This window comes from Ambystoma mexicanum, chromosome 2p (assembly GCF_040938575.1).
Source record: "Ambystoma mexicanum isolate Mex_15411 chromosome 2p, UKY_AmexF1_1, whole genome shotgun sequence".
NCBI lineage: Eukaryota > Metazoa > Chordata > Amphibia > Caudata > Ambystomatidae > Ambystoma > Ambystoma mexicanum.
This window is the reverse complement of record NC_090923.1, coordinates 725627022-725644321: the sequence shown is the minus strand read 5'-3', so window position 1 is coordinate 725644321 and position 17300 is coordinate 725627022. Positions and strand designations below refer to the sequence as shown.

The window sequence follows — 17300 nt, the reverse complement described above, 5'->3', positions numbered from 1 at the left end:
GCCCTCAGGTTCTTTCTCCCGTCGCTCAAATGCAGGGTGGTGAGGATCTTCACCGACAACACCACCACGATGTTCTACATTCGGAAGCCGGGTGGAACCAGATCCCCTGCCCTATCCAAGGAAGCCCAGGATCTGTGGCACTGGGCCGTTGCCCAAGGGATGTTTCTGGTGCCGTTTCATCTGGCAGGGATAAAGAACACCATCGCCCACTCACTCAGCAGAGAGCTGCGTTCGTGCCACGCGTGGGAACTACGCCAAGATCAAGTGGATTGACACTTTCAGCGATGGGGCAAACCCCAGATCGACCTGTTCGCGACGGCGACGAACTCCAAATGCCAGAGGTTCGCCAGCAGGTTTCCCCAGCCGAGGAGCATGGGCGATGCCTTCTCCTTCCCCTGGGACGGCCTTTTCCTATATGCGTTCCCTCCTTTGCTGTTGCTGCTCCGACTCATCAACCAGCTCAAGAGGGCCCGGTGCAAGATGATCTTCGTCGCACCAGCATGGCCGAGGCAGATTTGGTTCCTGGACCTTCTGGACTTTCCAGCATCCCCACCGGTCAAGCTGCCTACGGACGCAGATCTTCTTTCCAGAGAAGGAGGCGCCATCCTTCATCACGACCCGGAGTCGCTGAACTTGCAGGCCTGGCTCCTGCAGCACTAGAGTTTGGAGGGTACGATATCCCGGCTGACTGTAGAGAGGTTCTTGCAAAGGCCAGAGCGTCCTCAACTCTTAAGTGCTACGGACATAAGTGGAAGAGGTTCTCTGTCTGGTGCCGTGCACAGAAGATCAACCCTCTACTTATTACAGCACCTCAAGTGCTACCATACCTACTGTCGCTGGCCAAGGCTGGACTAGCTCATGCTTCCATCAAGATACATCTGGCGGCGATCTCCCGATACACCAGAACTACAGGACGGCCGTCCTTGTGGTCTCATCGACTGGTGAAGGAATTTATGAAAGGACTGTTCTGATCATTCCAGCCGGTGAAGGCTCCAGCCCCGGCGTGGGAGCTCAACGTGGCGCTGACCAGGCTTATGGGGCTGCCATTCGAGCCTTTGCATTCGGCTCCTTTGAAGTTCCTGTCGTGGAAGACAAAGTTCCTGGTGGCCATCACCTCCACACGACGCGTGGGAGAGATTCAGGCCCTATCCTGCAAGCCCCCATACGTGACTTTTCACGATACGAGGGTGGTGGTGAGGACGCACCCCTCCTTCATGCCCAAGGTGCCGTCGGACTTCCATCTTAACGAGCCCTTGGTGTTGCCAGTTTTTTTTCCGTCGCCTTCGTCGTCGGCCGAGAGGACTTTGCACTCGGTGGATGTAGCTAGAGCACTTAAGTTCTATGTGGACCGAACGAAGAGTTTTCGGAAGACATCACAGCTGTTTGTGATCTTTGGACCTGTGAACCAAGGGAAGGCTCTCTCGAAGGCTTCCATTTCCAGATGACTCTCCGGCTGCATCATGCACTGTCATCGGTTGGCCAACTGACCGTTGCCCGGCCGTCCGAGAGCCCATTCGACCAGAGCGATCGCTGCTACTACGGCGTTCTTGTCTGGTGTGCCCCTGCTGGACATCTGCAGGGCTGCTACGTGGAGGTCGACGCACACCTTCACGAGATTCTACTGCGTCGACCAGGATTCCAGGGAGGAGTCCAGAGTCGGCCAAGCAGTGCTGCGCAACCTGCTCGCCTGAAGGTGGGCCTGGTGGGGAGGTAAGAGTTGCTTTATGTTGAGTTTATGTAATGCTTAATGTTGAGCCTTTTGCCACCACCCGTGGTTGTGCATGTGTGTACTGCTATGTATTCTTATATTCATGATCATGTGAATCCATGCCAGACCCCATGCCGGAGAAGGAACAAGTTACTTACCTGTAACTGTTGTTCTCCAGCATGGGTCTGGCATGGATTCACATGCAAACCCTCCCTCCTTCCCCGCTGCGGCTCTTCACTTGGTCATACTGCCACTTTACCTGCTACCAAATCTGAGGATGGCTGCCTGGGGGAGGGGCTTAGGGAGAGGACAGTCATTGGCTGTGGGCCGTATGACCCAGAGATCAGTGATTGGTTACTACTAAGAAAGACAGATCAGAAACGAAACTGATACTGATTTTTTCTTTTCCAAGGATTCCCAGCCTGACGATGGGGAATATTCATGAGCATGTGAATCCATGTCAGACCCATGCTGGAGAACAACAGTTACAGGTAAGTAACTTGTTCCTTCTCTACACTTTCAGAGCAATGAGTCCCCCCACCCTCCTCCTTAGTGTGCCCTTAAACGCATCCCACCTCGTGCTGAGACTCGTGTCCGTGCCATTATTCCTTTCGGAAAAAGCCATAATGTTGCTCCCCATCTCCTCCCGAATCACCTGATCCCTTAGTAGTTCCTCTGGGAAATTCCAGTTCCAAACCCCCGGCCTTCACCTCCCTAGCTGCATCTTCATCTGTACTATTTTGTGATCCGCAATCCCCATGGGTCCAGCCTCAACCCGCTCCACCTTGTCCACCAAGCTTGCCGAGACCCAAATGTAATCAATTCTTGATTGGGTTCTGTGGACGTCTGAGAGAAACGTGTGCCCCTCCTCTCTCCTCAACGCTCTCCACACATCCCTTAAACCGGCCCCCTCCACCCGTTCCTTGAGCTGCGGGAAGGCCACCACGTCTCCCCCTCCATTCACATGCTGTGTTAGATCCAACCGCTTGTCCCAGGCCAAATTACCATCCCTCATCAAAATGACTTGCCCCCTCGCAAAATTCTCCAAGGTTCCCAGGGTCTCCCGCAGGAACCGATCTTGTCCCGCATTCGGGGCATATACCGAAGCTATGGTATAAGGTATGCTTATGTAATCTGCCCTCACCATGATGTACCTCCCATTTTTGTCCCTGAGGATATCCTGAGTTCTGAAGTCAATACTCCTCCCAAAGACCAGCCCCCCCCTTCTTTGTGAGGCCCGACGCATACAGTATCTGCGAGAAGTCCCTCAGCCGCAGACGACCCTGGTCTTTCCGTAACAAGTGGGTCTCCTGCAGAGCCAGAACATCTGGTGCGTGTATCATTGTAAATTGTTCCAGTTTAGTCCGCTTGAGGGGGGAATCAAGCCCCCTCACATTGTGTTAGCCACCTGAATCCTGAATGACGTTCTGACACACCCCTACCTGCCCTCTGCCCCCACCACAGTCCTCACCTGGGCCGCACCCCCCTCCCACCATTTGAGACGCTCCTCCCTTCCACCTCCTCTCCTGCCACCAGACGCTATCCTCCAGACCGATAACTCCTGTGCTGCTTCACCGGATGCTATGGCCCCTCCCCTATCCCTAACCCCCCACCCCGAACCCCCAATTTAGGGTGAGACCGGTCCCTCCCCCCACCTCCCTGCACTCCATTCCCAACCCCACAGACATTCCCGTCCTTGCTTGTTCCAACAAGTTTTCTACTCCTTCCTCCCAGGCCCTGTGTGATGCCCTAGTTCCCACCACCCCCAAATAACTCTCTTGCGGCGCTCAGATCACACAGGCCCTCCTGCGCTGCGACCCCCCTCCCCCTCAGTGCCCCGATCTCGCAAGCCTCCCGTGGGTCCGCAAAGCGCGACCCTTCTCTTGCTCCGCTCCCGCACAGTGGACCATTCCCAGGGTCTTCCCCTTTCCTTTCGGCTCCTTCGGGCTCGTAGCTCACCTTCGTGCCCCCACCCCCTAGTTTTCCAGCTCTAATCGTATTATGCTAGCCGCCTCCTGGAGCGTCGTTGCGCGCCTCTGGCTCCCCTTCCACTCGAACATTAAGCCGAAAGGAAAAGTCCACTTGTATTTTATCCCTTTCCTAGTCCACTCCTTCAAAACCGGACCCATGAGCCTTCTTTTCATCAGCGTGCTAGCAGCCAAATCTTGAAACAATGATATTTCTTGCCCTTTATGGAGTACCGGTTCGCTCTGCCTGGCCGCCCGCAACACAGCTTCCTTCTGCCCATACCTAGCAAAGGCAGCCACAACTTCCCGAGGTCTGGCATTGGGACCCCCAGAGAGCCGGCCAACTCTATGGACTCAGAGTCTGAGGGCCCCTTCGCCCAAGAGCTCCTCAAAGATACGCTGGATTTCTTCCTTCAGTTGTCGGTCCGTCACTGCCTCCTGCAGCGATTTAATCCTGATGTTGACCCTTCGAGATCTTTTCTTGAGATCCTCTACCGTTGGTTCCATGTTCCCTGTTGCAGTTTCCAGCCGATCGATAGCCTCACTATTCGCGTTGTCCCTTTCACTTTCTTGGATGCCTCTTTCCAACAAGTCTGTCCTTTCCCCCAACTGAGCCATTTCTTGTCGCATTTCTCCTAATGCCGCATTGTGGTTGGAACGCATTAACTGAAATTGGTCTTGAAAGGTTTTAGCCAGGGACTCTCTGAGTCTGCATTTCCCCCCTAAAATCTTGCCTTGTCATCTGTGTCGGCTCGTCCTCCACTTCATTGCCCCGCCTCTTTCGGATACCCACTGCCGCTCTTGCTGGAATCCCTTTTCTCCATTGCAGGCCAAAGCATAGGTAAAGTATCTTGGGGCTCACCCACGAGGTGACCAGCCTTCCCCGTTTCCCCCCTGGACCTGGAAGACCTCTATGTTGGACCCATCCCGCAACCCTACCATACTCCCAACGGTTGTCCAAGTCCTGAGTTGCTACCCCGGTGGCCTGGGTCCCCTCGCTCCCAGTCTTATTGTTCTCTCCTCTGCTGGGAGGTCATCCTTGCCTCAGTCTAGGTGATCCTTCCTCTACGGGTGGTCTTCCACCCTCTCTGGCCCCATGGTGCCTCCCCTGCCGTTGTCCCCAATGTAGGCCGTACTGATATCGGGGAGCTCCTCGTCACCTGCTTCTCAGGCGCTTCATCTCCCGGACGTACAGCCCCCCTTGTGGTATGTAGTCTCGGTCTGTTCTGTTGCCTGCTCCTTATGGGGGGGGGACAAAGTCCTAGGCCCCTGGACCTCCTATTCTTGGACAGCCGTAAAGTCTGTGCAATCCACAGGGACCCCCGGATATCCGCAATTCTATTACTGGCCCTTTGAAGGCTCTTTGGCCCCCGACTGGGGAGGGGGACCAGTCCCTCCCCTGGTGTCCTTCACTACTCTCAACTCTCCCCCTGCTTCCCTCAAGGGGGCCGCCCCAGACTCCGTTGGTTGCCCGCCCCTTGCAGTCACCCTGCAATTTCCAGACTATAGGGGCTGCTCTGCCCCGCTGCCTACCAGCGTTTGCTGTTTGCTTTATCCTTCGTACTGCCTGTTGCTCCGCCCGGGCCCTGCCATGCCTGGGGCTCTGTCCTCCGGGCCTCCACTCCTTCCTGCTTCGCGGGGCCCCTGCCTAACTCAATCCGGGTGCCGAGACACCCCTGCCCGTGGCACTCTTGACTGGCCCTCTGCCTCTCCGCCAGGTCCTCAGGGACTCCCACAGCCTCCTGCTCGCGGCACAATCCTCTGTGGAGGTCCACTACTATATTATTACCCACGGTGTGTGGTGCTCATTTATTGACCTCAGAAGGATGAAAGGCTGAGTTTGGCCCTGCTGGGATTCGAACCTGCGTCGGCAGGCTCTGCACGATGTCAAAGCGAGTATTCTACTGCTGTGCTTTCTGACCAGCATATCTTAGCTTCTTCTTCAGCTCCCCTTCCCCATGTTAAAAACCATTCACCAAACGTCTCAAGATTACCTTTCTCCAGTTCAAAGCAATGCAGTTCCACTCAATCCTCGGGTTGCCCTTCCCCAAGTTCAATTCAACACAGATCACACAAAAGAGGGTGTCTTGAGGCTCTGTCCTCAAGACAGTATTGGTAGCTCCTCAAATCACAGCGGTTCCCTCAGAAAGATTTCAATATAACACTTGCACTGGTTTCAACATTTTAATGTTAAACACAAAATAGGTCCACTTGACCCTCCTGGTTCGCTCCACCAGTTCACTCAGTGCTCCTTGGTTTATTTCACAATGCCTTTTGACTTTCATCAATTAGGGTTCACTTGTCTAGGCGCAGTTGTCGGACCACCCATCCCAGATCGCGCAACAAGGAACCCTTTTTTGCTCTGTATGCCATTTCACACTTTTCTGATTTCTCTTGGTTAGCCTCTTGGCTTTGTCACCACGTGTTATACACGTACTGCCAGCTTCTGGCTTTGCCGTATTGTCTCCATTTACAAAGTTCACTTTACAGTGGTCTTTTCCCTGCCCCACATTTCTGTGGTATTCTTTCAAACTTGTGCTCTTTTCAGTAAGTTACTTGCAAAGCGGCACTTTCCCTTTTGGTTGTTATCCACTGTTAACTTTGCCCATAAAGTGATATTCAATTCCGTGTTCAATAAGCTTACTTTTGCTCAGGTTCAAGATTTTAATTCATTTTGGTGTTCAATATATGTGAATCGGCTGTGTTTCCAAGTTTCATTCAATACAGCGTTCGATAAACTTATTTCCGCTTTGGTTTTTAAAATTTCAATCAGTTCATTATTCAATAAATGTAATTCAACCTTGTTTCAAAGTTGCATTCCGTTCGGTATTCAATCAACATTTGTGGCCCTTTGTTAGGCAAGATTGTATGCAGTACCCTTTGGGTGCACTACAATAATCTTGACCTGCTGGCAATATGGACCCAGCCTTTGATATAAGTCTGAACTACACAGGTTGGTATTGTGGTCTAGCAGCCATGTTCATCTCAAGAGGGGTCAATGTCAGCAGTAAGGTTGTGAGACAGTTTCACAATACAGTTATTGAAATAAACACTTAAACTTTCTTGATAAAACAATTTATTTCACAGTCAGTTATATAAGCCTTCTTCAGAAAAGGGAGAAAAACATGTAGCACTCAAATATACTTAAAAACACACTATTATTTTCTCTAAATTAGATGATACCCATTGGGGATGGCACACACACATCCTACACCCTCAGGTGACTTAAATAGCTAGAACACTGTGGACATTGATTTATCACTGGTACATTTAGAGCAAGACTGAGTTGGGTGAGAAAGTTGGAGTAGAGGAATACAACAAAAGTTAACTATTTCATAATCGGGTAAGTACTTTTGAAACCTTCCAATGTTCAATAAATAAACTCTTTCCAGTGGAAAAGATAAAGCAGTCAGAAGTAAGAAGTGTGACTCTGGGAGCCAGGACAGCCAGTGTTAATTGCACAATGTCCAGGGGGACTGAAGATCTCCTTTGCAGGTATGTAAAAGGTCTTGCACAATGTTTGTAGAAATGTTTGTAGAAAATAGAATACTTGAAGGACCACAAGCTGGGAGGCTTTGAAGGGCAACGCTTTATCAACTCTGCAAGGCAACCAAGATAGGTCTCAACTGAGAGCAAGTATGGCTACACAGCAAGATGTAAATTCTCTTAGACTTTGCAGTACCACTGGTTAGAATAAATGGTGCCAGCTGGCTTCTGTTCCTGTGCAGCTCTGCAGATCCTGTTGTTCCTGGGGCTCAGTCGTGGGGACAAGAGGGAGAACGTTTGGGGTCTCCTGCTCTGCAATGGGATGGTCAGCAGCAGCAATGGGCACATTTCAATTCAGTGGGCCTTCAGTGTTTCAGCTCCTCGCGTCTTGACAGCAAATAGCAACACTGTGGTTCTCGGATACTCCTACAGACTTTCCTTGCTTCTGGGGTCCAGCACTCTGTTGAGGTGGCTCAGGCTTGGTCAGTCCTGCAACAGGGAAGTCCGGGGGATCTTCCTAGCGCTCGGATTTGACTTAAAAGCAATGCACACAATCCGGTGTTCCTCTCCCTGGCTCTTCGATTCCAGCAGCAACTGCAGTGGAAATACAACCAGCTTCGAGAGGATGTCCAGATGGGCTTACTTTGCAGTTGATTGATCCCACCAACTGAAAGGGAGAAGTCGACTTTGCAGGGCTTCTCTAGTCAAGGCAATTCAGAGCTTCAGCACAGCAGCAGGTCTTCACCGGGCAAACCAACGGTCCAGGAGTTGCAGCAGACGTCTCTTCCAAGTTCTTCTTTGGATTCCTTTGTCCAGTGGTCGACTCTGCCTTCCAAGCCAAAAAGCCTCAACTTTTATGCAGGTTTCTCCCACATTACAGCCTAGCTGTCAATAACATAGCAGGGTCCAGCCGGCCAATCACCTTTGGGTACATTTTTGTAACCAAGGGGATTGGGCACAGGGAGTTTCGGGCATCTCCCTTACTTCCTCCCCCTGCCAGACATACTGGCCCCAGAGGCGGGCTTCACCTGTGAATCCCGCCAAAGACAAAACGAACAAAGAGAACAAACCTGGTTTGGTTCACAGAGTTAATATCAAGAAGGACCTTTCCAACAGAAAATGGCAAAAAAAGACCACCGGGCCATTTTGACGAAATGGGCACCCATGGGTGTCTTACCATGGCAGCGAACGCAGCCCGTGGTAAAAACACACAATGATGGTAAAAAGTAAACCACTGCTACCAGCCATTAATAGTAGGAAGGGTAACATAAAAATGTTACATGAGAAACTAGACAAAGGGGGTACTCAGTAACCCCTCCAGCACCCTATTGTAAGATAGTGTGTGCAGGGTCTAGAAAGTTACAAAATGTAAGTAAAGTCAATTTCACTTCACTGCTCTTGGAAACCATAGTTTCACCAAGAGAAGGTATTTAAACATTTGGGAAATATAAGAGACTTCCCTGTGCCACTGCACTGAAGGTGCTGTGTGACACAATGTAAAGATGAAGCTTATGGAGTTTCAGACTCCAAAATCGGAAGAAACACAGAGAATAAATCACATTAAAATATACAAAGTCCTGTAGTCCCGCAAAAGAGCTGGGTGTCTTTAAGGTAGAAGGGAATTGGTTAATTCCTGAGAATTCTTCCTCACACCGTTATTTGCTTACGCGTTGCTCGCTCGGGACGCCACAGTGCTTGGTAATCTTCCAGACACTCGTCTTTCATGGCGTTCTTCTCCACTGGCTTTTCTTCTCTATCTTGTGGACGGCTAGGCTGGTTTCTACGTGCACTGCTCGCATTCCGGTTGCCGTCCGCCACACGCCAGCGGCCTCGATGCTTCAGCTTGGACACGGGTGGGGTCCTTTCTTGCTCCTGTCTTAGTCGCAAGCCCAGCTGCGTTCTGTCCCATATGGAGGCATCAATGCATGTGGTGGTGTCCCATCCCGGCTGGTCTTGGGCTCCACAGGTCCTCTTGGATCTCGACCGGTGTCCTGGCTCTCCCTCGGGTCCCACCATGGCTGCCTCCTCACGTTTCGGTTCCCCTGCTGGTCTCTGCCACCCAGGCCTCCCTGTTGCTCTATTTGATGCAATTCTGGTCTCCCTTTATACACCTGCAACCCCTTGGCAGGTTGCATGTATAGATCCTTAATTAGGCTTGCCTGACCATGTTTAAAGGGACATGCCTGACTGTCACTGTACTCTGCAGGCATCTTCCTCGTCCCAGTACCAGAATGGTGAAATTAAAGATTTAGTGTTCATCAACCTGTCTCCTCGTCCTCATCCCAGTACTGTTAGAAGTAAAAGTGGGAAAATTAGTTGAGCGGCTTTGCAGTAAGCCCATAAAGCTTGGGGAAGGTTTAGGTTGGTAGTCAATTGGGAAAGGGGGATACCATGTCTCGCCTGTGTGCAGCCCACTCCCCCTCCCCAAGGACCCACCATCCAGGTGATCCTTCCTCGCTTCTCCATCCCCAGAGTCTTGATCCAAGACCAATGGCCCTTCCCTGGCCACTTGAGCAGAGGATCCATGTGGGACTAGGAGTGAGGATACGCTTGGATTTCTCACACTAACCAGTTTCTCTTAGGGTAGAAGCAGAGTTAAATAGCTCCCATCTCCCATCTCTTAGCTATTTCGAACCCTATCACAGGTCTGCACATTTTTCTTAAAATATTAATTACAAATCGATACCACACCAAAAACATTAAACAGACAATATTCTTCCAACAAGCCACTTAGTTTCACTTTTGACAGAAGGGTGAGTTTTATTGGTCACCTCCCCAACGCTTTAGTTTTTCTTTCAATGTCTCCCTCTTATACTTCCCTTTCATTTTACAGTCATGTCAAAGTATCACAATACCAATACATGCGCACATATGCTTCTGTTGAATCTCCCATCTTATCTACTCTCATCAGGCTGATTAAGATTTTATAAAGTCATCAAGACCGTTGATTAGCCATTTTTTTTAGTCTTCCTTCTTACTGGACTTTCAGCCTTTATTAATCTGTAATCATGTACTCTAGAACAGCCTCAGTCTAACCACACTATCAATTCAATTTGATTCACTTCTTCCAGAAAAAGATTTGTCTTCAACCAGACATTCATTTTTCTCTTTCTTGTTCCTAAAGCAGGTGTCACTCCTTGCTGATGCACATTAAAAATCAGGGAGGATTGAATAAGTTAAGTTTTAACTTAATTAAATTATCGAAACAATTTTATTTAAAATAAGCCGCTCATCATTTCAAAAATGTAAGTATGAAGGATGGGAACTTCTGGTGGCGAATGTCACAATTATATTTTGCACAGCGCTGAGCATCGCCCTCTTTTGGCTATGAAAAAAGTTCCTGATTGAAGCAATGCCTGGAGGATATTTCAGAAGGTAAGATAGCTGTTGGGAGGGTGGGGCAGGGTATCCAATTAAAAGAAACTGTTACTTAAATTCTGTAATGTTCTTTCTAATGTCTACATTTTTCCTCCAGTAAATTTCTCCTCATCCCTGCTGGCATACTTTCAAGCAATTGCTCACAATATAGTGTGATCGTTGTACTCTTACCCAGTATCTGTGACTGGGGGATATTTCAAAAATTGAGTAATCGCTGGGAAGAAGGCACATCAAGTAGGACATTACCAAAAAGAATGAAGCTTGCTGTAGCTCAATGAGTTTTGATGGGCTACATGTCCTTTTTGGGCATCTGTCCTAGAATCAGAAGAAGACAGGATGTCTTGGAAAAGTTTGTGAAATTTCACATCCAGCAATAAGGTTTGGGCAAAAATGTTTTTGTACAATCCATGGTGAAGTTTTGTAGGCAACTGCCAAGTCCACCTTCTCCAGTCTGCCTCAATTTGCTGAGTCCTCCTCCCCTTCCATTTTCATGTTAGTAACTGATACTCCTGTGCCTCTTTCAAGTCTTGTTCATGATGATGGAACAGCAGACTGACATCTAGCTAGCCAGCTGCTAAGTTTGACTGTTCCAACTGTTGTCTTTCTCTTGCACTAATGGTCTACTTTATGCCAGCAGTGGGTATCACTTCCTCATACCTTCATTGCACATAGCACCCCCCAATGCAAGAGGAGTCCTTTTTTTTTTACCCAAACCTGACATTTATTGCAATTTCTGCTTCTGGGTGACACTACTCATGTTTATATTGCTATAGAAAGCCGAATTGATGCATGGTATGGGTGCAGAAATACTCCAATAGGCTGAGCTGACAGTTTTGCTAGCAATTGAATGCTCACGTATGTGTTTTTCCTTTCAGCTACATGTGCAAGAAGCTTCCAGCAACAATTTGAACACAGAACAAAACCAGCCAACTGCAAGCGTCGTCCTTGACTTCCTGGAAGATGACATTCTGGGATCCCCTACTGGGGGTTCTGGTGGCCTCTCTAATTCTGACCAGCCATGTGACATTCTTCAACAGAGCTTACAAGAGGCCAATATCACAGAGCAGACTCTGGAGGCAGAGGCTGAGCTGGACTTGGGCTCCTTCCAACTGCCTACGCTGCAGCCGGTAGTGCAGACTGCTTCTGATGGGACACAGCAGATCTTTTCCAGCGGGGCTGAGCTCATGGGTCTGCAGCAATCAGCAGTTCTTGCACATCAGGCCCTGGTTCAGCATTCAGTGGGAGCAGATGTAGTTAACAAGGCTATCAGTGTCCAGCCGTTTCTTCAGCAGGTGGGCTTGGGGAATGTCACTATTCAGCCCATCTCTAACCTCCAAAGCTTACCTAATGGTAGTCCTGGGAGCACTCTTGGCATTGGACAGATTCAAGTGGTGGGACCGCAGGTGATGACACTCAACCAATCCACTCAGCAGCTTCTGGGCAAGCCTGTTCAGCAAACCCAGGTAGCCACCATGCCAGTGGGTAGCTACCTAACGCAGACTGCACCAGATCAGCAACAGGTGACACTGTCATCCACAGGTGTGTCTCCTCAAAACACAGGCCTAGTTATCCAGAAAAACCTGCCAACCGTAGCGACAACCACATTGAATGGCAACCCCATGTTTGGCACTATGTCTGCAGCCCAATGCACACAGTCCATGACAGTCACTACCAGCTTGAGCAGTCCCCTAATGCAGGGTCCAAATGTGATCATCCACCGGACTCCCACACCAATCCAGCCAAAGCCCACTGGAGTAGTCCAACAGAAGTTGTTCCAGATCACACCCAAACCATTTGGCAACAATAATCCCACACTGACTATCCAGAATGAGGCTGCATTGCAACAACAGAAAGCCCAGCAAAATCTGACTTTCATGACTGGAAAACCGGGACAAAATGTGGTTCTCTCCGGCTTCCCTCAGGGCCTTCCGGCAAACATGTTTAAACAGCCTTCTCTGCAGCAGCAGGCCCTGAGTAAGCCAATGAGCCTGCACCTCCTGAACCAGGGAAACAGCATAGTCATTCCTGCACAGCACCTTAACCAGGCTATGCTGCAAGGTCAGAACCAATTTCTTCTGCCTGGGCAGCTGACTAGCACCTCTACGGTCCAGCAGCTGTCTGCTTTGCAGGCTAACATGGGAGGGCAGATCCTTACCACTTCCCACCCCAGTGGCCATATTATCACCAGTCAAGGACCTGGTGGTCATCTTATCAACCAGCCAATGCCTTCCCACCAAATCCTTACTAACCAGAGCATTGCCGGTCATTTGAACTTGGGACAAGTACTTGCATCACAGAATGCTCACGGCACTGCCCACATCCTATCGACCCCCATCCACCTGCAGCCTGGACAGGTGGGGCAGCCGGCGTTGTTCCAAATGCCTGTGTCCTTAGCTGGGAGTTTAAGCACTCAGAGCCAGCCCTCAGTAACTGGTTCCCTACCTACGGGCACACTCAATCAATCTGGACAAACAGTCATTCAAGGTGTCGGCTTGAATAACAGCCAAGCTGCAATGTTGAATGCTGCAGAGAATCTTAATCAAGCTGTGAGCATCCAGTCTTCCGACAATAGCAGTCAGAGTCCACGCCTCATGTCACAGCAGCAGCCAGAGCAGTCTGTCTCCAGCGCTACCATGCTGCAAGGTAGCGAGCAACCCTCCATGCTTACTGTCCAGGCCGATTCACAGTCTCAAGTACCCCCACAGCTTCAATTGAATGTACAGCACCCTCCATCGCAGATTCCAGCTTCACAATCGAGCCCCACCATTGCACACAGCCCAGATAAAATCATTCTCAGTCAGACTGGTACTGGCACGATCCTCAGCCCTGAATCCATGCAGATGTTTCTACAGCAGGTAAGTGAAATGTGTTCCTTTTGATAATGTCTGTATAAAACTAACCAGCGTATGTTGTGTTAGTTCAAGGGTGGGGGAGTGGGTGTGTTGTCATTTTGTCTTATCTGGAAGGTAGAGAAGGCTTGGGATACTGACATCAGTCCCTATAGTAAGACCTGAAAATGTTGGTGTGACTAGATCTCCTATGAAAAGCAATTGTATCGTGGTGGGGTTCCAAGACACTATTGTTACTGCTGTGTATGATATAACAGCTCTTCCATATGGATGTTTATTCCTCAAAGCTACTTGCTTATTTACGCGTTGTATTTGCAACAGCTCTTTGCTCAAACTTGGCAGCTTTGCAAGTATATGTTCCGCTTTTGCTACCCATCATGTAAGCACAGTCGAGATGTTACTCAGCGGCACCCATTCACCTTAACCACTTTCTCCTTTTTGGTAGGCCTCTGCAACTGGCAAACCCCTTCAATGGTGTAAATCATCCCAGATGTAGTTGACTCCATGCACACGTACCCCTCCATCCACTCCAGACACACACATTCAAGCACCCTCTTCTGCTGATGCAGTTCTCTCTTCGGTTCAACAACATTCTCTTAGATGCACATCCCTACATTCTGTCATGCTTGATGGCGCTACAGATATACACCTCCACTCTTAACACACTTCATTACTGGACAAATACCCAAATACACCATGTACTCCTAACACTTCTGGTGGAGGCTGTGAGAATCCATGGCACACTTTTCCAGTTTTCCTCTGTTCAGGAAACAATGTTTGTCTAGTTAGCATGTTTCATTTGCAAATCCTCTCCGCCATCATTGCTGCCATCCTTCAATCACAGGGTGAGTGTTAAATAAGTACCTGCATATACTCGTTATCTGTAATTCAGTTATAGTGCATAGGATGAGGTTTGAGGGTAAGAATAGATTTTTCTGCATTATGGATGCAATAAAGATGAGCATTTATTTGTGATATATATGTGCTGAGCAGAGGGGACCTTTTTGGGGACTTGATTAAGTCAAATTGCCTATGATCATTGCTAAAACTGTGTTGGACATTTCAGAAGGAGCGGAGCCAGCAGCAGCAATTTTACACAGCTACCTTGAAAATGCACCAGGAGCGTATTCCGAACCAATCTGCAGTATCACTTCAGCTGTCCCAGCCCATCTACAGCACCGCCACAACCAGTCTAGGCACCACCAGCAGTGTTCCCGCTTCTGTCATAGTCAGTAGCAGCATAGGCACAGCCCAGCAGCCCCACACAAGCCGAGAGCTAACCCAAGCCCAGAGCTTGGCGACGGATTCGAAAGTGCCGAACCTGATACCTCAGTTCCCATCTGGCCAGCAACCCCATCAGGTACTGCCTTGTCAGGTAGTCCTATGTTCTTTTCTTCAACTGCTTCAAGTCTTGTTCTTCTTCTTCTCTGAGTTTCTAACTTGTTTGTTTGCTTCAGCCTTCGGGCATGCTTTGCTTGCTTTCTCCTCTTACTGTTGCTCTCTTGGTGATGGGATGCATCCTTTGGCCTTTTCTCCTATTTGATGATGCAGCTCTGCACATCTCGTCCATTTTAGCATGTCTGTCTTATCTTCAGTGACACTTTTTCTGTTTGTAGAGAAAGGGTGCCTTAAACTTCGAAACATTTTGTTCTTTGTTAAATGTAGTACGGACAGGTAGAATGAAAATCGGCAAACAAGCACAATCCTGTCTAAGCCAAAATATGAAGAGCTGCATTTCAAGGTTACTTAATTTTCACTTTAAAGGAAATGAGACCCGCTGAAATTGGGTAGAGCATTAGTCATGACTGTGACAGACAACTCCCTGCTTCCAACAGCTGAAAGCATAACTCTGTAGAACCCATTCTATATCCTGCACAGTGGACACAGATCCCTTGCCGATTGGTAGCATCCATATGTTCATGATTTTCTAGGAATGGATTCATTTTGGTGGTTGTCTCTGGGGATGTGAGGCATGGGAGGCAAAGGAGTCCCCAGGCATTGTATCACTTCAAAAAAGATGTTATATTGACCTTCTGCTTTACTGTGGTGGTGTCATAAAACAGTGTCTGCTTTGGATCTCGTTTCTTGATCTTTTCCCCTTTGAATCAGATACCTTTCTGCCAATTGCAACTGTAAGGGGATTTACAGGCCACATTCCTGTCCATTTTAAATGTGTATTCATCGTTTCTCTTGTGAATGGACCGCATTGAACCGTGTGTCATGTAAACTTAAATTGAGTCTTGGGACGATCATTTTCCAAACTTGTCTGTTGCTCGCAACACAGTTTTGAACTGGGGATCTTATAGTAGTGGGTACATTTACCTGCTCTGATCACTTTTCAGATTGGGTGTCTGACAATATCTCCTACGGACATGATGGCTCGATTTGTACAAAATGTTGGCACAAGGTCTGCCTGCAATGTCAACTGTGGATGGTATTACGTGTTTGCTTCCCTTTGCAACTCTAGTACCTTTCCCTCTGGATGAGACCCCCTGTCCTTATTAATGTTGACACTGGGTATATGTCTGCTGTATTTTCTGTGGATGGGATAGTTCGTTCTCATTCCTGTCCTAGGCTGCTGTAAACACATGGTGTCTCCTGGAAAGTAATCAATTGATTTTGCAGCACACTGTTCATAATATTACTATATTGTGCTTTGTTCAGAAAGATATTTATATGTGGTTGATTACATTGGGCATGTCAAATGACCCCATACAACACTGACTTGATGCCCGCAATGCACAGTACACTCCTGGCGCCTGTCTGTGGAGACTTTTGTTTGCCCATCGTTTATCCTATTTTTAACAACTACTTCCCTTTCATCATCCAGACTTGCCTTTGTGCTGTCTAGGTCAAATCTCTTTTCTGTTCTGATGTTTGCCTCTGGTGGCTCTAATTGGAGGGATGCTTTTTTGCTTGTTTTGGCAAGACATGGTGTCAGCAGTATTATCTAAAGGTAGAATGCCTTTCCATCTGGCACTTTAGAAGTGTACTCTGCCCGTTGTGTCATCAGATTTCCTTTCTTCTGACTTTTTCAGACCTAGAGTTTGCCTGAGGTCTCTTTCTTTTAAAGATGGAATCCATTCATTCCAATCCATTTCCTGGACTGGAATCGTACATCTCCAGATTAGGAAATGGGTTACCTTTACATATAACTGTTCATACTTCTTGTCTATCCCTAGATCTTCTATGTATGTGATGTGATATAGGCATTTTATGGACATCCGTGCTATTCCCCACTTTCATCCTTTCAATCTTTACGCATCCTTGCATGTACTTTTCCTTGAATTCTTTCTTTCTTTTGCTCCTATCCTGCTTATGCCACCCTCTTACTAACCATGATAGCTGCTGCTGCCTCCGCTTCTTTTCACTGTCCTTTTCTCCTTCTCCACAGCTGTGTATGCTAGTTCCACCTGCTGCAACCAAACTGTCCTTCCAGGATTCTTGCTCTGCTCGATAATTTATAATGTGATTGTTTAGTGTTTTATACTTTCCTATCCGTATTGTAACAATTTGTGTGAGAGGGAGTGGGTGTGGGTGTGGGGATAAACCAATGGGGCTCATTGAGTTGAAGACCTACCTGCACTGCACCATGTGACTCTGGACAGGGACTCTCAAAATGGCCTCCCTGCTCTTTGTTTGACTGTGCTTTATATTCATCTTGCTACCATACAAAATGGTGATTGTCATTTTAATTAATCCAATTTGAGCACCATGTACACTTCCATTTTTGTGCCAATTTTCAGATGTTGCTAAAAATGGGTCTCAAACTGTCGTGCAACCTTTCATTTTTAACCAGTTGGGAGTCATTGTCAGCTATATTGCACAAAATAGCTGCCAATGGTGTTTAAACACTCTTTGCTTTATTGTCCTTATGGCCATCTTCCTTATGAGAAGAGTATAATGTAGCCC

At 48.3% G+C, this 17300-nt stretch overlaps 1 protein-coding gene across 10 annotated transcripts in view; it reads left to right on the top strand.

Moving 5' to 3' along the window:
- Positions 1 to 17300, top strand: part of BICRA (BRD4 interacting chromatin remodeling complex associated protein) — a 1420469-nt gene that overhangs the window by 818391 nt on the left and 584778 nt on the right. For 8 of the 10 annotated variants that reach the window (XM_069644334.1, XM_069644329.1, XM_069644333.1 and 5 more), the window contains 2 exons: positions 11415 to 13394; positions 14455 to 14748. In XM_069644334.1, coding sequence (XP_069500435.1) covers positions 11415 to 13394; positions 14455 to 14748 — 2274 coding nt within the window. The remainder of the gene's footprint in view (positions 1 to 11414; positions 13395 to 14454; positions 14749 to 17300) is intronic. The other 2 variants (XM_069644332.1, XM_069644339.1) reach the window with 2 other exon arrangements.